Raw genomic sequence first — 23,284 nt, 5'->3', positions numbered from 1 at the left:
AGTTTGGGCGTTTAACTCCAAATTTTATGCCAGTTCCGGCGTTTAACGCTGGAATTTCTGTAGGTGACTTTGAGCGCCGGTTTGGGCCATCAAATCTTGGGCAAAGTATGGACTATTATATATTGCTGGAAAGCCCAGAATGTCTACTTTCCAATGCCGTTGAGAGCGCGCCAATTGGGCTTCTGTAGCTCCAGAAAATCCACTTCGAGTGCAGGGAGGTCAGAATCCAACAGCATCTACAGTCCTTTTCAGTCTCTGGATCAGATTTTTGCTCAGGACCCTCAATTTCAGCCAGAAAATACCTGAAATCACAGAAAAACACACAAACTCATAGTAAAGTCCAGAAAAGTGAATTTTAATTAAAAACTAATAAAAATATACTAAAAACTAACTAAAAGATACTAAAAACCTACTAAAAACAATGCCAAAAAGCATACAAATTATCCGCTCATCAGAGGCATTAGGAAAGAATTAATTGTGGAAGATCACAAGAAGAAAACATTGGAAGCAAATAAGAAAAAAACATAGAACTAGCTACTTTAACAATATTAGCCCATCAAAAAACTATATGGAAAATGAAAAATTTTCAACAATTATATGAAAAAATTTAGAAGCTGCTTATAACTTGATAATATATCACCATTGTTACAATAGAGTAGATAATGACATATAATCAAACATTGAAGAAAAAGAAAATTCAATTACCAAAGAAGCTAGTCAGAATCTTCGTCTTCATCAGAAGCAAGAATTCTTTGGAAGCGGGCATATGGCCTAAAATTTATATTTACACTTTTGTTTGACACCATTGATCTCTTCTGCTTAAGCGAAAAATCACATTCAGAAACTGAATCATACAAGATCTCCATGGCCATCTGCTTTCTACTTTTAGCATTTTCCTCCACAAACCTGCAAAAGAAAAAATATGTTGATTGAAAATTAACTAACCAACAATCAATTCCAATACTTACTTTCCACAAGATGATCTAAGCGATACCAATATAAAAGCACAAAAACCTGCAAGTTGCCCACTATTATGATCAGCTACGGTAGCCACTAGAATATTATTTAATAAGCAACATATTTGATTGATATTGCCATGCCAAAATATCACCTAGCTTTCCCGTCACTGTATGAATAGATTTCATGCATAATGCAAAACAAAAAGCAATAAATAAATTGAGATAAAATCCAAATAAAGAAAATATTGAGCAATAATTTTCCATTCCTCTTAAGATGACATGTGTGCTTATTTATTGCTTTTGATGTCTTACTAAGTATTAAACTTGCAGTATGAACTAGCCAGCGGTCATCTTGCATATTATCTGAGTCATAACAAATAACTAATATTAATTTATTCAGCAAAAGAAAAAAATACTATTCATTCATCTATAAGTCATAAGAGAAAATAATCTGATGGATATTCTAACCACAAAATTGTTCTTATGCTTATTATTTATTTTTTTCATGATCTTTGACTATTTGTCTTTAAAGGGGTGTCCCATGACCAACTGTGTCCTACACTACACACTACAAAGAATAATTCAATGGATTGATGGAAGTATTTGAAACATTGCCAAACCTCTGCTAAGAAAGCAAAACAAAGCAAAACAAAACATGAAATGTTAAATTTAATATAGAAAGAATCACGAACTCTCCAGGAGAGATCATCAGTTCATCACTACAGAACAGGAAAGTGCATCAATTTTTTGCCGTTCGACAAAAGGTGAAGGGAATCTTACTCTTGGAGAATATGAAAAACTATTTCTCTCAAACTTTTTAATAACATCAATGATATATAAGGTCTATGGACTCATTTATTCATCTATGATCCAATCCAAGTAGCAAGTAATGCTACAACAACTATATTTTTCATTGAAATACAGACAAGTAGTAAAATCAGGCTAGCAAATAGCATGATCGTATCCCTTCATCAGACCAACTTTTATTCCAGAAAATTCTGCTTCTAGAATGTCAATATTCCCAGCATAGTTGTCAACCAAAACCAGAACAATTCCTCTCCAAATCCCTCATGTTTAATTTTAGCTATTTAAAGAAGTAAGATACACAAGTCTTTGTAAAGAAACACATGTTTGATTTCCTACAATAAAGTATAGCAATTTTTTTGAGGAAAATAAAGAGTACAAAATAAAAATTTCAAAATTAAGTGACTAACACTGGGCAACCACCATTGCAAGGATTAAAATGCAAATTAGAAGACATACTTTTGCTGATTCAGATATAGCTTCGAACAACAAGATCACACTCACCCGATTTTTCAAAGGAACGGAGTGTGCCCGGGCTCCGCTGGTGATATCTTTCAACACAATTTATTTGGTTTTGAGAACCTTGGCTAAAGTAGAAATTGGATTTGTAACAAACACAATTAGCTAGTATAATTAGACAAATTTCAAGAATTCACCTCGTTTTGCTATTCCAGCAATGTATGTGAAAAAATGAAATCAATGACCTAGAAAAAAAAGAAGACAAAATAAGAAAATGAATACCCAAACAAACAAAGAAAGGAAGAAGGAGCAGAACCAGTGATGGATGGTGATGGTGAAAGACTGACGGCGACACAGACTGGATGCGACGACAGAAGCAGGGCGCTCATGCATCTACAACAGATTCGAAGAACGCACACGTAGAACGAGATGGCGAGCAGATCCGGAGGAAGAGATGAAACAGAGGAGCTCGACATCGACAGAAGCAGCGCTGATAAAAGTTTGGGATGAAGGTCGGAGTAGATAACGACTAGGGACGACAGCGAAAGAAGTCGAGGAATGAGTATATACAGGGAGAGTGAAAAATAGAATGAAACAGAAAGAGGGCAAGTTGAGGCCAAATCTTAAAAGAGTCAGGTTAGCGGCGGGTTTGTCCAAATCGCTGCCAAATTAAGTTACACCGCAGCTCTTCTCAAAACCGCAGCCAGAATCTCTGTTAAACTAGCAGATAGTGGCAGCTATCAAAAGAGACACTAATAATCTGCTGCTATCCTCCGTTCCTGTGGTAGTGTTAGCTTTTCAACGTTGAATAATATTGAATACAAGTGGTAATACTAGTGGATTCGTGACACTAACCACTAACCTTATATATACCATGCCATCATCACTAATTCTATATCATATTATATTATATTATATTATGTGAATTTTAATATGTGTATTATTATGGTGGTTACGATAGTTATGTAAATATATAGTGGTGGAATTAGACTAAATTTCAGAAAAGGACAAAATTAGTTTTATAATATAGAAGTGATTAAATTAAATATTTTTAGAGGTTAAATTAAAATTTTTATATGATTTATAAAGAAAAACTAAGATTTATGAAAGGTATTATCTTTTTTTTTTACATGAGACTCCGTTTTTATATGTAAATATTGTTAAGATTAAAATTATATTCTTTTTTACATTTTATTATTAATATATTTTTTAGTAATATTTTTTTAAAAATATTGTTAAATAATAAAAAAATATTACTTTTATTTTAAAAATATGTTTTAAAATATTATGATCATTATGATTACTATAATATATACATATTAAAATGAACCATTATATTATGTACAATGTAGGGTAAAGTATGATTTTTATTTTTAATATTAGCTAGTAAAAAGTTTACAAAACAAACATAATATTTTATTTATATTAATTTTACTCTTAAAATTTAAAATAATTTTAATTTAGTTCCTTGTGTGTTAATCTCATCCATTAAAATTATGTCTTGGCTCAAAAACTTATATATAGTTATTTTTTGCCTCAAAAATTTGATTTATATTTTAAAATTATTCTTAATTGAACTATCATTAACAAGTAAAACTAATACATAAAAATAGAATTGAAATGTGTTTTAGATATTAGAAATAAAGTCGAAACAAATTAAATATTTTAGATATTTTTAAGATTTTTAAAATTATATATATGATAATACAATATATATATATATATATATATATATATATATATATATATGGGGCAATAGATATAAGGATAAATACTATATGGGGCAATAGATATAAGGATAAATACTATTTTGTTCTTTGTTCTTTAAGGTCTAGGGTCAAACTCAAATTTGTCCCTAATCTTATTTTTAATTTAAAATTGTCTTTAACATTAAAATTATTTTTAAAATTGTCCTTTTGACAATTTTATTTTTATTTCACTAACCCTACCCTCTCATCTCTATTATCACAATCCTATTTTCATTTCTATCAACCTAACCAGAATAATTATCACACACACATTCAGATTAAAAAAAAGGTGAATGAGAATTTGGTGAAAAAAAAAAACAGAAGAGAGGAGGAGAAGGAACTGCACCGGCGGGTTGAGGGCCCTATCATTGCAGGCTCACAGCAGATAGAGAGAGGAAGTAGGAGTAACAACGACAGTGGTTTCAGATCTTCTTTTCCTCCGCAATCTTCATTGCCGTCATTGGCGTTATCGCTACATTAGAGATGCGGACAAATTCTCCAACTGTCCAAAGACGTTTGTCTCTACAATAGTCGACAACAAAGACTGTGAATTATTTCTGTCGTCGTGTTGCAGTATAGCTCGGAGGTAACACCTCCTTCACGATCAGTGTCATCGCTAATGCTACCAAAAAAAGAGAAGAGAAAGTAAACTGTCTCTCGTTGTCTTTTTCTGCCTCGCGTCATCTCTTTCTGTCTCTCGTTCTCCTGTTTTTCTCTCTAACAGCGGTAATTAATGACTTCTTTGTAAGCCAATACGTGCTATCTTTTTTCTCCTTCTTCTTTCTTCTTCTTCTCTCCCGCCACTCCATTTTTATTCTCTTTGTCCTAATTTTTTCGTTCTTTCTTTTTTCCAAAAAAAGAAATAAATGTTGTATGTTAGTTATTTTTTATTGAAATGGATAATTATTTGAATTTAAATATTAAATTATTGTTGTTGAATATTGTGTTCTTGAATTTAATTGTTGATAGATGAGAGTAAAGAGATGGTAATGGTGATAAGAATGATGGTAGTGGATAATAAAATTGAAGTCAGAATAAATGTAAGAATATTTTTGTTTGTAAAAAGTTAAAATAACAATTTTAATATCAAATGAAATATTGAAATTGATTTCGAATTGAAAAAAAGATTAAAAACAAATTCGATTTTAACTCTAGACTTTAGTACTATCCTATGTATAAATATATCAACCACCCCAACTGAAAGTTGTTCTTCCACGGAAGTCGCAGTGTTCATCATCCACTAGATATCTAACAAAACTACAAAAGTGATTTGAGCAAACAATGAAAGGCCCATACATGCATGTCTCTTTTCAAAATTAAATTATAGATAGATATTATTATTGTCTTATAGCTTGAATAATTATGAAGCAAAATGATAATAAGTGAAGGTGTCATGTTATATATATACATATAGGTCCACCAATTGATCAAAGCGCAATTAATTGATCGAAATCAACGCCATAATAATTTTCCACTAATTTGCATTTGCGCTAGCTGTCTGCATGCCACTACTTTTGCAGTCCAAGTGCGACCTTGTCTCATAAAGTCATAAGCATAAACCACTATATATATCATCAACCATAAACAAATTCAAAATTATCATTTTCATCATGATTAGGTTAGTGATGAGGAGTAGGAATTACGATGGAGATCGGTAAACCTGAGTGTATGTGAAATTTGGAAAATCACTCTATGGAGATGAAACGAGGATAAAGATTTTTCCATGAGAGATTTTAAAGTGCCAATGTGAATTATATCTTCCACTAAGTGGGATCATTGGGCCAAAAATTTTATATATATATATATATATATATATATATATATATATATGTGTGTGTGTGTGTTATATTAGTTTAATTATATGTATAAGATAAAATTTAAAAAATTATATACAATAACTATATATTTGATCGATTTGTTTAATCTGATTTATTTTGAATTAATTTATTAAATTCAAATATTTAAAATAGATTTAATAAAATATACTCTAGAGTATATATTTAAATAGGTTTTCGAAAAATTTTGTATCGAATTTTTTTGTTATTACATTAAAATCTTTGAATTTTACAAAAATAAAATATATAAATTTTTGCATGCATTACATTTTTAAAGATTTATTTGCCTAAATAAAAAGTAATAAATTTAATTAAGATAAAAATTTATATGTCTTATTTTTATAAAATTTAATAACTTAAATGTTATAAAATATTTTTAGAAACGAAAATATCTAGTATAAAATTTTTTAAGGATCTATATCTAACTGTTATCTAATCCGGCTAGCCCATATGTTTGTTGTGTTGTGTTTTTATTACATGTTAAGTTTTTCGTGTATTCTTGACTATTGTTGTTGGTTGTTTTAACTTTTTGTTTGAATTGTAGGTTCTTGGTTTTTGTATCTCCTTAATTTATCGTATATGTGCCTTGGCATCTTATCTAGTTGTCTTGCATGAGTCTCCCTTATTTCGAACCAGGGCTAATTTATTAAAAGAAAAAGGTTATAATAATTATATACAATTACGTTAAATATTATTAAGAATTGATAATCTAACATATTTTATTAGTTATATAATTTAGATAACTGGACATGCACATGCTTGGTCTAGTGGCAAGACCAGAGGCTTCCAAACTTGCAATTAGTTCAGTAACTCCTTTAAATTCCTATTTTGCCCTCCACAGGGGAAGTTTTTTTGCTCGTTTCTGTTGGGCTTCAAGTGTGTAAAATTTAAGTTAAGAGCAATGTTAGGAAATCAAAAGGGTATTTGTAAAAAATTAGTCTAATATTTTTGGGTGAATCTAAAATTTTTACGAATTAATATATAGATGTTTCTTCTGTTAAGTATCAGAATGTTTCTTTTTTATAATAAATAGATGTTCTTTTATATATTTTTTGAATTTTTTTGTATTGCAAATGTAAATGTCTCTATTTCTTTAAGAATTTCATATTTTATTTTAAATTTTATAGATATTTAATTATTTTTGTTAAAATATAATTAGATGTTTCTTTTATTAAGTATTAGGATATTTTTTTCATATTAAATAAATATTTTCTGCATATGGACTATTACTCCCATGTTGTTGTTGTTGTTATTCCGTGGCTCCGCCACTTTCCATATTGCTCCTCCCAAACGCCTTCCAGATCCAATGGCAGCTGAGCCACATGTCCCTCTTCTTCCACTTCGGTTTTAACACCTTCATTGGACAAGAGTGGGGCTCCGGCCACGTACCCCCTTCCCTCTTCAAGCCCACCAACCTCAACGCCACTCACTGGATACACCTCGCCAAACTCAACGGCTTAACCGCGTCATCCTCACCGCCAAGCACCATGACAGCTTCTGTTTGTGGCCTTCCCAATATACTAACTACTCTGTCTGCTCTTCTCCCTGGAAGGCTGGCACTGGGGATGTCCTCGCTGACCTCTCTGCCGCTGCCAAACTTGTCGGCGTTGACCTCGGGATCTACCTCTCTCCCTCGGATCGAAGGTAGACTTCATGTTAAAGTAGTTGTCTTGGATGCGCTTGTTGAGAACGTCGCGGAGAGCATGGAATTTGCCGACGCTTCTAGTAGCATTGGTGAAAAAGAGAGGTTTGGGTGTATAATTGATGGAGGTGGGTAGGTTAATATGAAAGAGAAGATAAAGGCTTTTATAGGTTTTAATTAGATTTACCTAATTAATTTTAAATTTTTTAAATTTTAAATTTAAAAAATTTAAAATTAATTATTAATATAAATTAATGTAGTTTTATTTAGTTTTTTGCCGATAATCTTTTGGTTCCATATATTTTTTTCTTAAGTTAATTGGAATAGAATAGATTAAGTCACCAATACAATTGGAAACACTATGGGATTTAGTCACTAAAACTGTTTACAGGCCAATTTTCTCAACTAAGTGGGCAAGAGTCACGGCGTGACCTCACTATTATTAATTTATTATTGTATCGTATCGGTTCTTCTAGAAATAGAATAACAACAAAGTACTAATAATAATAAGATTTAATAAATAAATAAATATAAGAGATAAAAAAAATATTAAAATCTCAATCATATATTATTCTTGGCAATGATAGGACGTCAAATGAGTGCAATAGCAACGAAATTTCTGTGTCTTGGTTTTATGTATGTGGGCATAGTCTTTGTAATTAATTATTTTCCAAGTAATACGATGTAACTTTTTGACCCAAAATTTGGTTTTGGTTTTGGTTTTGCCCCTTCCTTTTCATACTACCTTTAATTTCTTCCAATATGCTCCATTATATTATTCCTCACCTTTTTCTGGTCATAACCACTTTAGGATTTAAAAGATTTATACTTGCAAATTTAGTTTTCAAAATATGATACATGTATATATATACTACATATATATACTACTCCATTTTAAATTAAAAATACGTTTAATTATACTATTTAGTCTCTATAATTTTATCAAATTTATAATTAAATTATATATTTTTTTTAATTAGATTTTTATATTATTTTTAATTTTATAATTAAATTTTTTTGTATAATAAATATTAAAATTAACAGAATATTTAAAAAAAATAAGTATATGGTCAAAAAATAATTAAAATATGTAGGTATGTACCTTCAAAGTTTACAGAAAAATATTTTATTAACTCTAATATATTTCATACTAGTAAAGACTTAATTATAAAATTAAAAATAATATAAAAATTTAATTAAAAAATATATAAAAATTTAATTATAAATTTAGTAAATTTATAGAAACCAATAGTATAATTAAACTTTAATAATATAAAGCATATTTTTTCGTTATTTCATTCGGGAATATATATATATATATATATATATTAACAATATAACTCTATAATCGTATCATTTATAGATGCTTAACTAACTCCCATAATAATAATTTCATTTAAAAATCATGCATACACATAGAAAGTAGCATAGAATTAGTTAACAGCACAAAGTACTCTTTTGAAAAAGGGATATATTATATAAAAAACGTTTTAAGTATGAACTAGCTAGATATATATGCTTAAACTTCACGGCTTAGATTAACGAAACTTGCTAGTCTCTACTATACTCGCTATAAAATATCAACACCGGACACGCACACAAACTAACTCCAATTTTTTTGTGAAATACAAGGATACAATATATATAATATAAATTATATAAAAGATTTAAGATAATCTTTGTTAATAAGTAACAATATATATTATTTTTAAATTTGTTTTAAAAATAATTGGACATGCATATCGGACAAAAATATATCTAATACTTCATATATACTCTATATTATATTATTCAATAAAATAACGGAATGTGACTAATTTCTGTCCCACACCTCGTCCAATAATAAAGAGTAAGTGAACATAATACAATATATAATATAAAAATAAAGTTACTAAATGAGTAAACAATGTAACACCGTCCATATAAATATTTAGTATATACAAAAGTGGGTTGTTACACATATCCTTTTTCATCAATATAAATGTATGTTCCTCTCTCTATACACCCATATATACACCATCACTCTTATTCTTACACTACTACTACTCCACTCAGCTATTGGATATATATACAATACAATAGGTTGGAAGAAATTAAAAAGTGGGCATTATTATTATGGCCAATAATTCTATTCTATCATCATCATCACTAATCTGTTGCTTATTATTTCTTTTGTTGAATCACCATTATTGGATCTTTGTTGAAGCTGCTCCTTCAGGTTCTCTTGTTACACAACTCCCTGGCTTTGATTCCAATTTCCCATCCAACCATTACTCCGGGTATGTACATCAATCATATATATATATAAGAAGAGTTTTTTTTAATTTGTTTGATTTTTGCATACATTTTTTATTTATTTAGTTTATACTATTTTTTTATTTTTGAGTTTACGAAAGATCGAATTTTAGACTTTTTAGATATAAAAATATCATGACTCATTCTAAAAATTTAAACCGATAAAAAGAGATAACATATAAATAACTATATCTCTGATCACTAAAAACTAATTTTTTCAGTTATTATCAACTAATTTTTTTAAAAGTATTTTATTTATATTAAATTTCAAATTCTAAATAATAAACCCTTAACTATAAATTGTCTAACAATGATTTCAGATACATAAATATTGATGGAAATGGTGAGAATGGGAAGAACCTGTTCTACTACTTGGTTAGTTCAGAAAGAAATCCAAAGAAGGATCCACTTGTTCTGTGGCTCAATGGTGGTCCTGGCTGCTCTAGTTTTGATGGATTTGTTTATGAGCATGGTACCTTTATCTATGTCATTGTCTAATCTAATCTAATCTAATCTATTCTTCCAACTTTTTAATTATTAGGGTATGGGCACGCATGTGTGTATATATTATTAAATTTTTGTTGTTGGATATATAGATTACAATCAAGGCAACATACATTCATGCATGCTACTAATTAATCTTTTTTTGTTGGAAAGATTAAACTAAAGGTTGTTTCATCTATATTTGTGGGCTAATAAATATAGAAGGGGCCAATTTTAATTTCAAGTTGCTTTAATTGGTTAACTTCCCTCTTTTTTGTTCAATGCATATGCATGTGTATGTATAAAGGAAATTGATATGCCATAAGGTAGACTTGTGTTATATGCATGTAATTATTATCATTTTCTCTAGTGCATTAATATGTCAAGTTGATTTACTTTTATTTATTACTATTAAATAGAATATGAAATTTAAAAATCTCACATATTTGAATATTCAATAATCTGATAATAAAAAATGACTTTTTTTACTTAAAACTTATGAAAAGTTACAATATTAGTGTTTAATATAATTTTTTAAAATTAACTTGTGATTTTTTAAAATATTTTTTAAAGTGTTTATAGAAAAATTTAAAATGGTAATTTTTTCTATAATAAAAGATATTTTATCAATTTCTTAGCTTTTTAATATTTTTATGACTAAAAAATTAAACACAAACTAATTAATAATTTATTTATAAACTATTTTTAATATAAATCATTTTATTTTAAGTTTTTTTTTTTCAAAAAAACTTAATTCAATTGTTTATTCAAACTGGTCTTACATTGAGCCTTCAAACTTTAGACTAATGATTTCTTCATTCTTATATTTCAAAAAATACTTCATTTGTAAAAAAAAAAAAAATCCAATAATAAAAAATAACTAAGTATACTCAATAAATTTTGAATTAGATTTAATATTTTTAATCAATATTTAGTTTTTTTAATTATTTTAAATCTTAAATCATAAATCTTAATCTTAAACTCTAAATATAAACTTTAAACTCTAAATTATTTAAAATATAAAAATAATTAATATTGACTAATTAAAAATATTCTCTATAATAATTAATGTGTTTATTATGTGAATGGGAATGGATGCAGGACCGTTCAACTTTGAGGCAGCAAAATCAAAAGGGAGTCTCCCCACTTTGCATACTAATCCTTACAGCTGGTCTAAGGTTAGTACCAACAAATTAAACGACGTGACAAATCCAAATCAATCATCTTATATTATATATTTACATAAGCTTCTCCATTTCCTTGTTTGTTTTCAATAATGCCCAAGTAGTGATTGACACGAGAAAATATTTTATTATTACATCATTTCTTCTTATCATTGTGTCAAGATCAGATGATGATTTGTTTTGACTGAAACAGAAGTTATTAGAAATATCTTTCTCTTTAATTTCTCACCCCATTTAATTTACTTCTTGACTTCATTTTTGTTAGTTTACCAACTTATATATCAATATAACTTTTAAAAAATATATTAAAAGTCAATACTTTTTATTAATATTGGTCAATATTTTATTTTTATATATTATAAGAATTTATAATTAAAAATTTAGAATGTTAGAATATAATTAGGATCAATTAGGATCAATTAGTATTATTTAGTATATCTGAATATTTATTATAGGAGATTACGTCCTTATTATTACGATTCTCTTAGTATCTATAAATACCCTTTATATTGTATCATTCTAGACAACTTGAATAAATAACTTGAATAGAAAACTTGAATACACTCATATACACAAATCCTTTCTCTAGTTTAATTAGTCTCTTGTTTCTAACCTAGAATTTAATATAAAAGTATTTTTATTAGTCAAATATTGACCAATAATAATAAATCATTGTATTGATTATATAATATTGTTCTAATTTTTATATTGTCTAAGATATAACTACTTATGCATTTTTTTATTAATTTAAACTTTTAAAAATAAATATTTTATGACAAAATTTTAGAATTTTATGTGATTTTAAAATTTAGAATTCGATCCTTATATTAATCTCAACAAAAAAAAGGCATAATCAAATAAAAAAATTATGTAAAATAAAACAAATTCAAAAAAAAAAATTAAAAAGTCATTATATAAAGAGACGTGTTAGATATGTATAAATCGTTATATATCTAATAATGTTCTGATCCATAAAATGCAGAAAAAATTCTTTCTTTTTAATACTGTAGTTATAAATGAAAAACAGTTCTCCTAATTACAATTTCAAAAATTAAAAGTGTTGAGTTAATTACTTACTTACGTCACGTGCACGGTTACTTTTTTTTTTTTTTGTTATTTACATCTAATCAACCTTTCAGGGGGGAAAAAGAGAGAAAAATATGCATCTAATGATTACATGATTTAATATTATCACGTGTATTATTATTGAAAAACACAGTTTAACAGTTCCTCAAATTTATATTTACTACTAGCTAGGTTATGATAAATGTTAAAAATGAAATTTCAGGTTTCAAATATAATATATTTGGATTCTCCAGTGGGGGTTGGGCTCTCATACTCCAAGAACTCGACCAAATATGTTACTGGGGACCTACAAACCGCGTCTGATACCCATGCTTTCCTCTTAAAGGTATATATATATCTTAATAATAATAATAATAATAATAATAATATTTTAGTCATTTTTTATAATAAAAATATTATAATTATTTTTTATAAAAAATATTAATTTAGACCAATTCAAAATATAATTTATCGATTTTTTGTCAAATAATTAATTTATCTGGTCTAATTTTAATAAAAATAATATAATTTAATTAATTATATGTATTAAATTTTAATTATTTAAAAATATTTAAAAAAAATATTTTAAATATTTTTATTTAAGTGATTTTTTTATTAATAAAATAATAATAATAATAATAAAAGGAATGATGAATAACTAACTTGTGTTTTTTTTTTTTTTTGATATTTTCTTGGAGTAGTGGTTAGAGCAATATCCGGAATTCCTGGCTAATCCATTCTATATTGCTGGCGAATCGTATGCTGGAGTTTATGTGCCCACTCTAGCTTTTGAAGTAGCAAAAGGTACCAACAATATTATTAATATTCTCGTTCATATATATATAATTATATAATTGAATATAATTTTATTCCAATTATTGCTTGTTATGTTTATATAAATCACAGCATCATTAAAATATTATATTGTATAAAATCATGGCAGGAATCCGGAGTGGTACAAAGCCCGTGATCAACTTTAAGGTATTATACTATAATTAAATAATTGGCATTTACTTTAGAGAAATGTTATGTTTTATTGCCAAAAACAAAAACTTTTAATGATAATAATATAATGGTCATTATATATTTTATTTAATTTATATTTTTAAAGTAATTATATATTTATCGTTATTATTATATATTATAATGATAAGTATATATTTTTTGTGATTATTAAAATTAAAAACTTTTTTATTGAAAATTGTATAATTATCATTAAAAATTTTTAACGACAGAACATAAAATAACTAATATTTAATTGTCGATAAATATATTAATGATTATTTTTATTTTTGATAAAAATAAAATAAATAATTCCTAAAAATAATTTTTCTTTATGAATAGATGCACTATGCAAGACATATATATATATAATATACATGTCCCTCCACTAGAATTTTACATATCATTTTACAAGTATATATATTATTTTCCTTGTTTATTATATTTGACTTTACACTAAAAATATAATAAATTTTAATGAAGTAAATGCCTAGATATATATTAACGTGAAAAAAAATTACAACTATATATGTCATATACCTATCAATACTTAAATTTTTTAAAAAAATTTATCACACTACTCATACAATTTCATCCATTGTTAAATTCATCTCATTATCTAATCCAATCCAATAGTGAATGAAATGTATGAGAGTTGATATACAATATGGTGAATGCTACGATACTTATAATGTGGTGTCTATTTACTAAAAAGAATTAAAAATTATTATTTTATTTAAAAGATATAAAAATAAATAATTTTTAAAAAATTAAAATTTACTACAAAAAATAAATTAAGTAATATTTGATCAAAAATTAATAGGTACCATAGAATTGGTCATACAATAATGTGTGATATTTTATATGTGTATATATATAAGATAATTAATTATTGTAAAGTACTAGTAGTATAGGTTTGACTTTGGAGTTGTGTGTAGGGTTACATGGTGGGTAATGGTGTCACGGACGAAATTTTTGATGGAAATGCTCTTCTCCCATTTGTGCATGGAATGGGCCTCATATCCGACAGTATCTATGAGGTGCTTAATTACCTTTCAATCAAATTTATATATTTATGAAAAAGTATCAACATATTATCTGTCAACTTCTGCCAACTCTTATTTATATTTGTGTTTCATAGAAGTATGTTCGTAGATGTGTCTAATAATTAATATATTTTAAATACATATATAAAGAGACACATCTAGAAAATATATTTATAAAGACACTTTTATTAAATACAGTTATAAAAAAGACATTTTTATTAGACACATCTATGAACACACTTCTATAAAATACAATTATAAATAAGAGTTGGCAGAAGTTGGCAGATATGCTGTTGGTAACCGTATATTTATATATGTTATTTAATTTGTTAAAAGTACAACTTTAACTACTATGTGCTTGTGATTAATTATATATGTTTCTCCATATATGTTATATGCATGGTAGGGTATATATGCAACTACTATAGAAAGTGATGATGAGTGGCTTCTACTATTAATTATTTGAAAGTTCAAAGCTCTTTTGAACTAATTAAATGCACGAGTAACATGCATATGAATATAATCTTTACTCTTTTGGGGAAAAAGAAAAGAAGAAATTTAACTTTTTCAGTTTGACTTTGACCACATTCACCTCAATTCTCATAAAGAGTATTAAACCCCTTATGTTTTGTGTTAGATATTTTCTAAGAGTATTTTTAATGAAGTATTTTTAGAGTATTATTTTTTATATTTTTAAAAAATAAATTAATTTAAAATTAAAATTTATATTAAAATTAATTAATAAAATAAAACTAATATTACTTTAAAAATATATTTTTTTTATGGAAAATCAATAAAATTTTATTATTTATAATTATATTGATGAAATATAATATAAAATTTTAATTAAGCTAAAATTAAGTATTGGAAGAACAAATTTTATTTTTAAGTTCAAATAACTAGTTATCACATATGATTATTCACGAATGTTTGTGTGTTATATTGTGGAATTCAAAATAAAATTAAAATTAGATCTAGCATTGGAGATGTTCTAAATATTTATTATATTTTATTTATTTTTAATGTGTCTTGATCTGTTGTTCATATTATTAGTGCACTACTTAATTAATGATTAGTTATTGTAAATGTATAATTTTGAAGGATGTAGAAACTTCCTGCAAGGGAAACTTCTACAAATATTACTCTGAGGATACTGAAGATAATAATGATGATTCATGCAGTAAGAGCTTTCAAAAAGTTGATAGAGTAAGACACTAATACTCATTATAAAAAAATATATATAATATAATTATCGCTCTATTTCTGATTTGATGACTAATTTTTTATGTACTCAATTTAAATTTATCATCGATCAGGCTATCGAAGGCCTTAACGTGTATGATATATTGGAACCATGTTACCACGAAGGAGATTCAAATTCAGCATGGATGAAAGCTGCCATTGCAAATGGAACATTGCCAAAGAGTTTTCAAGAATTAGGGTTAACTAATAATAATGATGAGAAGCATCTCAAAGTGAGGAAGAGGATGTTTGGTAGAGCTTGGCCTTTTAGGGCACCTCTCAAACAAGGCCTTGTTCCGTTGTGGCCCCAATTATTGGCTCAAACCAGACATGTTGCTTGTGTTGTAAGTTAATTACTATCTATTTTCCATCACCAAATATTTGATTGTTGATACTTCTAATCATAAAAGATAAAAATTAGACTAATTTCACAAAATTATTTAAAATGTTCGATAAATCTAATAAAATATTTTATATCGTGGTCTAATTATATTTGTTCTTTTGAATAATTATTCATGTTGTCAATATAAATAATTATTTTTGTTGATGTAGCAATTAAATATATGTATAAAGTTACTTTATACTAACAATACATTAAAATTAAATTCATAAAATCATTAAACTACCTATTTTAGCTAGTTTTGTCGAACTAGTCTAATTTCTAATGGATATTTAATTAACTTATATCTTTTATAGATATTGGAATTATACTGATAAAATATGTCATGATGAGGAGTAATAGTTTATAAATTTTATTGGAGATTAAGTTAATATTATTATTAAATGGTCTTTTATTTCGGGGGATGTGAATGCAATGCAGAGTGATGTAGTTGCAAGTTCATGGCTAAACAACAATGCAGTAAGGAAAGCCATTCATGCTGAGGAGGTAATTACTGAGTAATATTGAGAATTAGTGAATAATTATAAATTTAATTATTTTATTAATTTTTATAATTTTATTAAATTTGTAATTAAATTTTTATTTTTTTAATTAAATTCTTATATATACTATTTTTAATTTTATAATTAAATTTTTTTATATCAAAAATATTAAAATTAATAGAATATTTTTTTTAAAATACATATAATCAAAGATCTAATTATATTTTAATTATAAATATCTTTAATTTACAAAAAAATATTCAATTAATTTTAATATTTTTTATATTAAAAAAATTAAAAATAGTATAAAGATCTAATTAAAAATAAAAAATATAAAAATTTAATTAAAAATTTAATAAAATTATAACAGAATAATTAAATCATAATTATAATATAATTAATTAATTAATTATAAAAAATGATTAATTACAGGAAAGTGTGACAGGGGCATGGGAATTATGCACCGGAAAGATAGAATACAGTCATGATGCTGGAAGCATGATTCCTTACCACAAGAACTTAACTGCCCTTGGTTATAGGGCACTTATTTTCAGGTACCTACCTATCTACCTATTAATTAATAATCTAAATTATTTAATTTTCCATAACCTTGCATATAAATTGATTTATGGCAGTGGAGACCATGATATGTGTGTTCCATTTACTGGAAGTGAAGCATGGACTCGCTCACTTGCATATAACATTATTGATGAATGGAGACCATGGAACTCCAATGGCCAAATTGCTGGGTACATTATATTATTAATTAACTAATTAAATTAATTAATCTAATTTTGTTTCATTTATATAATTTTTTAAATGGATTTCTCCACTTTCTTTGACTGCAGATATTTACAAGGATATGACAACAACCTTATCTTTCTTACGGTTAAGGTAATAATAAGTAATTATTAATTATTATAGTTATAAAAATCAGATCGAATTATTTAATTCAACCATATTAATTGAGAATTAATTGTTAAAAAATAATATTATATCTCTAAATTTTTTATAAACTAAATCCAACTAAATTAAATAATAAGATTTAAAATAATATTAGTTATAATTAATTTTTGTTATATTAGACCAACTTAATTAAATTTGATTAACAAAAAGACTTAAATATATAGTATTATTCATTTTTAAATTAGTCTAATTCATTACAAAAATCGACTACAAGCAAACTGATTAAAAAATTTATTAATCGATCGAATTAATCTAATTTTTAGTAGTTAATTAATTTAGATTAATAAAATAAAAAAATTATTTTTTTAAATATGTTTTAAAATTGAACTCATTTTTATCCTTAGACATAAATTAAAGTTACTAGTAATAGAAATTTTAAATATTTTATTTTAATAAATACATAATAAATATATTAAAATTTTATATTTTATATTTTTTTATAAATATTTTTTTAATTTATAACTTTATCATGTGCGTTAAGAATATGTTAGCTAAATTCTATATTTTATTATAAATAATAACCAGACAAAACTGTTTTTTTTTTTGGTGACTACCAGACAAAACTGTTTGATTCGACAATATTAACTGAATTAATTTTTAAATTGATCTAATTCATTATAAAAAATCAATCGTGAGCGAATAAGTCAAAAAATTTATTAACCGATCGAATTCATTAAATTTTTAGTAGTTAACTAATTTAAATTAATAAAATAAAAATTTATTATTTTATTATATTCGATTCAATTTTAATATTTAAGAGATTGGTAATTATAATGCAACATTAATTCCATAAGTAATTAATGTTATATGGGTATGGTTGGTTGTAGGGAGCTGGGCACACGGTGCCAGAGTATAAGCCACGTGAGGCACTTGATTTTTACACTCGTTGGTTGGAAGGAAGACCAATATAATTTATTATTAGTAATAGTAGAAAATGCATTTATATCAATCAATTAATCAAATTATCAAATATAGTATACATATGGTGTAGTAGTTTATACTTTATAGAATAATACATAGGCCACCAAAAAGTACTCTTATTATCATAGCAATGTAACCTTTCAACTTGTGCCTCCCAATATTTCTTTGCAATTGTCATATATGCTCTAATTTTTATGGAATTTCTTACATATTGACAAATCAATTTAGCTATTGAATGGGTTTATCTTACTTTATTAGAGAAATTAAGTGAATTGTCCTTCCTTGATTATTGGAGTGATATCTCAACACTAGTCCTAAGGACTTCATGATCACTTTGTATTAATCTCTTTTTAAAAATAAAATGCAACAAAATAACAACAACAATAAAATCTTATCCCACTAAGTGGAGTCGGCTACATGAATTAAATAATATTATTGTGTTCTGTTATAAATCATGTCTACAGAAAAACTGTTTACATATAAATATCATTTGACCACCTCGTGAATGGTCTTCTTAAGTCTTACTCTACCTTTCATCCTTTTTAGGTCTTCCTCTGCAACTCAAGATTTATACATGCACACATGAAATAAAACTATTGGAACAGATAGGCATTTTCTTGTGACACATTTAGTAATTATTGCTTCATTTTTGGTAGATATTAATGTGAGGCATATTTCTGGCCCCCATAAATTTATATACTGGCACCAGCCACACCACATCCCAATAATAATTTCTCATATGAAAATGAAATCAAATATAACATCACTAAAATATAGGCCACTCCATTTGATTTTTTGGAACCTAATCAAATATTTCATGTCATTATCACAAACAAACACATTTGGACTATTCACATGAAATTGTCTCCATGTGAAGATAATTGAACATATTTTACTAAATTATTATTTAACAATTTTTAATTATCAACTTTACATAAAAACAATTTCAGATGAGTAATCAAATGAAATAAAATAACCCCTTTATATATCTATGTATAATTTTTTATAAAAAAGGAAAAACAAGAAGAAAAGAATAATGTATGAAGATCTTTTTTATTTTTACAAAATTTTTGAAGCACACAACATAGGAAGAGCAAATTTCCAGACACACTAAAACAGCCCGGCCTTCCTATCCAAATCCAAATCTAGGACCAAAACAAATTGTTGTGAACATGTATATAATTATATAAACTAGGAAAAAAGTGTCAAAATTAACAAATTATAAAACCAAAAGAATATTGAAAAAGAAAAGTATGTATCTATAATCATAATGGAGAACAAAAAAGAACAAAAGACCAACTCAACATTCCCTTGCTTTAAGGACGGGCGACTTCGTTTGATTCATGTAGTCGACTTCTTCGCCAAGAAAGACACGGCATTGTTTGTTGGTTGCAATCATTTGCGTTTTTTCGGGCTGGCCGACGCACCCTTATCTTTGCGAGGGTCGTATCTCGGAAGATTCAACAGTGTGTTCACTCGAGTCACTCCTTGGAGTGCAGACCACTCTCCAGCATCCATCACATCATCTTTCAACGTTTCTTCGTTGCTTTCGCCATTGGATGTGTCATTATTGACTTCCCTGCAAGTTCCGGACCTTACCAGACCAGCAGGTTCCAGAAGGCTTTCCACTTCTTCGCTGCCGCCATTTGCATTGATCCCTGAACTCTGCTGCTCTTTGGACTTAGCAAAGGAAGCATTAGATACTTTATGCAAGTCCGGGTCCAGAAAGAGGCAAACCACTGCACAGTCATCAACCTTGGAAGTCGGATATTTGTACCTCCAAGCTCTAACAGCTGACTCGACCAGCGCTCGAGCTGCCATGGACCGTGCAGGTGCTGCTGCTACGATGTCTACCACTTCTTTGTTTGAGAGAACATCCCAAATCTGATAATGAACAATTAGATCAAGTACAAGAAAAAATAAACAGGCTTGCGCGATTAGTAGTCAGGTAATCTTACCCCATCGGTTGCTAAGACGATAAACTCATCCTTCTCGGTGAGTCTTCTGTATGAAACCTCTGGAACAGATATCAAACCAAAATCTTTAAGACAAAAATCTCCGAATGCACGAGCCATGGCTAGGCCGGGGGAATCGTTATTTGGCAACCAGACTCGAGCAACTTCAGGTTCATCATGAAGGGCGAAAACACGCCCTTTACATCTACGAATTCTCTCTGCTTCGGCTGCAAAATTAAGAAAACAAACAAACAAATGAGCGAAGACTTAGCGAACAATAGCAGCAGACAAATAGAAAGCTATGACAAATGAAATAAAATTACTACTTTCAATGGCCAGATTAAGATGCTCAACAACCTTATGCTGTTTTCAAACAAAGTTTGTGAGAACTCAAATGAAAGATAATAATATATACCTGGAAGATTGGGTTTTAGATCCACAGTTAACTGAACTGCAACAAGAGAATTATCTTTCTCTCTTGTACCAAGCACAGCTCTGGAATCACCAACATTTCCGACAATAAGATCACGACCCTATAAAGGAAGCAAAATCTTTTTAAGGCCAGAACTAATTCACATGTAGACAAGTCGAATAAATATTTAAGAGAATCACTATATTTCGCAGGTTACAAAGTTGACACCTGTTTCACCAATGTTACTGCTGTTGTTCCACTGCAGAAGCAATCGACGCTAGGGTGTGTCTTCAATTCTCTATCCATAACTTTGAAGGCCTTCAGAAAAGACTCTCTAACTGTTAGAAAGATTTCAGGGTATTTTTCCAATTCTTCGACATCAATGGATGCTCTGGATTCCTCGTCAGCGGATACAAATGCAGCCTCTTCTGTGTTCATGCTTACTGCCGTATTCACGCTAATTTCCTTGAGGACATCCTCACCAGATGCATTAGGTTCCCAATGAGCATTCAGTTTTAGAGGAAGAACATCCCTCACTTTTTTCGCAACCATGTGACCAAATGGACCATGGCCATCGAAAACACCGCAGAAAACAGTATCTTGCCTGGAACAAAAGTTCTGCAATACACATTAACAAAACAAATGTAAGAAGCACTGTTCAGAAGTAATCAACAGAAAAACCAACAAACTATCAACAATTGCTAGTATTGCAAGAAACAGCAATCAAGAGATCCCCCACTTCCAACCAGAAAAAAGAAAATCCGAAACAGGAAAAGTAGATAATTACAAGATGGAAGTAAAGGGCAAGACATGAAGTTTATTAAGCGTGGATCGGCTATATATCAATTTTCATGTAGCATAACTAGCTACAGCTCACAGTACTGTAATTATCCCAGCTGAACAAAAATGTTAGATCCTTAATGCTCATGATCCATAGGCATAAAGTGAATTTAGACAAAACCATACTCTGACAAAGAAAGCATGAGAAATATGATGCTTGATCACAACCAGATCAGCAGAAAATGGGAATCACAAAACAAGTCTCAATATAAGACAGATAAGTATATATATATACAGTTATGTCTCCTTAATATTTGAATATGATCCATGTTGTGAACAAAGTAAAACAAAATGTTGCAAAGGCTACAAATTAAACAAGGCACTATAAAGGGTAATTTATATTTTCTTTTTCTGTTGGTCTTTGCCACCAATACCAAGATTCCAAACCATATTACAAAGAATCCAATATATACCATACAAGGACTCCAACTCAATACCACAGAAATGCAGTCGAATTTGCCTACAGTATTAAAGGGTTATTGCATAACTTTTAAGTTATATTGTAAAACAAAATGGATCAATATTATAATTAAAGAGTGCAAAAAATGGAAAAAGTGAGGGAGAAGATCTCACCTCCCAAACAACCATGGCATCTTGATTGGTGCCTTTCTTTCCTTGCTGGGTGAACAAGGAAGCAACTTGGGTAGAGCCATTGAGGAAGATCCTACCAGGGACCCTATGGAGAGGCTCATTCCTCCAATACTCAAATGAAGAGTTTCTTGATCCAAATCTCTTCTTGGAATTCTTCCTCTTCCTTAATCCTGAAGATGGTGAATTGGGGTTCCTGCTTTCCACAGAGAAGCAGGACCCCATTCTTAGGGCCCTTAGAATGCCTAGAATGCACTCCAGACCACCTGAGTAGCAACCACCACACACACACAAGCTTTCTTCCCTTGAAGGATCCGTTACAACTCACTTTGTGATTCACCAAACAACAACAGATGAACACACAAAGGAACAAGTTCCTTCTTGTGTTTGTGTTTTAACAAGTTCTAATACACACACACACAAACACAAATTCACCAGAACCAATCAATGGTATACCCTTTTCAGAGTGAGACTGCTGAATTATGCTAGTGATTCAGTTTGATGCATCAATCAAAGGATAAGGTTAACTAACTAGGAAAGAAAGATAATAGTTTTTTAATCACCCCCAAAATGGAAAAACAAAATATAATACCTTTTTTCTTCTCCCTTTTCACTTTTCAGTTCTCTTTGTTAACGGAATAATAACTGATAGACACATGGACATAAAAGTGTATAGATCTATAAGTATAATCCACTGAACTAAAAAAAAAAAAAAAAAAAAAAAAAAAAAAAAAAAAAAAACCTTTTTTTTTTAAATATTATCAAAACAAATTCAGCAACAGCATGGTTAACATGAAGAGAAGGTAGTTGAGGTGTGATTAGCAGAGAATGTGGTGTTGACAAGTTATGGTTTTGATGAGAGAAATTGGGTGTAAGTGGCAGACCCAGAAAGAAAGTAGAGAGAGTTATTGGGATGGAAGAAGAAGAAGGAAGGAAGAGAATGCATGGGAATGGGG

General features: G+C 28.0%; 2 protein-coding genes across 2 annotated transcripts; one reads left to right on the top strand and one right to left on the bottom strand.

Moving 5' to 3' along the window:
• The first annotated feature begins 9,418 nt into the window (after positions 1-9,418).
• On the top strand, positions 9,419-18,752 carry LOC130973592 (serine carboxypeptidase-like 20). The gene is made up of 14 exons (XM_057898202.1): positions 9,419-9,726; positions 10,063-10,214; positions 11,327-11,403; positions 12,698-12,820; positions 13,176-13,278; positions 13,418-13,455; positions 14,415-14,516; positions 15,624-15,728; positions 15,839-16,108; positions 16,585-16,650; positions 17,079-17,200; positions 17,282-17,395; positions 17,495-17,540; positions 18,440-18,752. The coding sequence occupies exons 1-14, from the start codon at positions 9,563-9,565 to the stop codon at positions 18,521-18,523; spliced, it is 1,566 nt and encodes a 521-aa protein (XP_057754185.1). The 5' UTR covers positions 9,419-9,562; the 3' UTR covers positions 18,524-18,752.
• A 942-nt stretch (positions 18,753-19,694) lies between these two features.
• LOC130973593 (probable protein phosphatase 2C 33) lies at positions 19,695-23,033 on the bottom strand. Its single transcript, XM_057898203.1, has 5 exons — positions 22,314-23,033; positions 21,129-21,518; positions 20,904-21,021; positions 20,492-20,715; positions 19,695-20,417 (listed from the first exon to the last, which is right to left on the bottom strand). The coding sequence occupies exons 1-5, from the start codon at positions 22,551-22,553 to the stop codon at positions 19,929-19,931; spliced, it is 1,461 nt and encodes a 486-aa protein (XP_057754186.1). The 5' UTR covers positions 22,554-23,033; the 3' UTR covers positions 19,695-19,928.
• Between the last annotated feature and the right edge of the window lie 251 nt (positions 23,034-23,284).

Source organism: Arachis stenosperma, chromosome 4 (genome assembly GCF_014773155.1).
Source record: "Arachis stenosperma cultivar V10309 chromosome 4, arast.V10309.gnm1.PFL2, whole genome shotgun sequence".
Taxonomy (NCBI): domain Eukaryota; kingdom Viridiplantae; phylum Streptophyta; class Magnoliopsida; order Fabales; family Fabaceae; genus Arachis; species Arachis stenosperma.
Note: the sequence above shows the minus strand (reverse complement) of the source record. Positions and strands in the feature narration are given on the sequence as shown.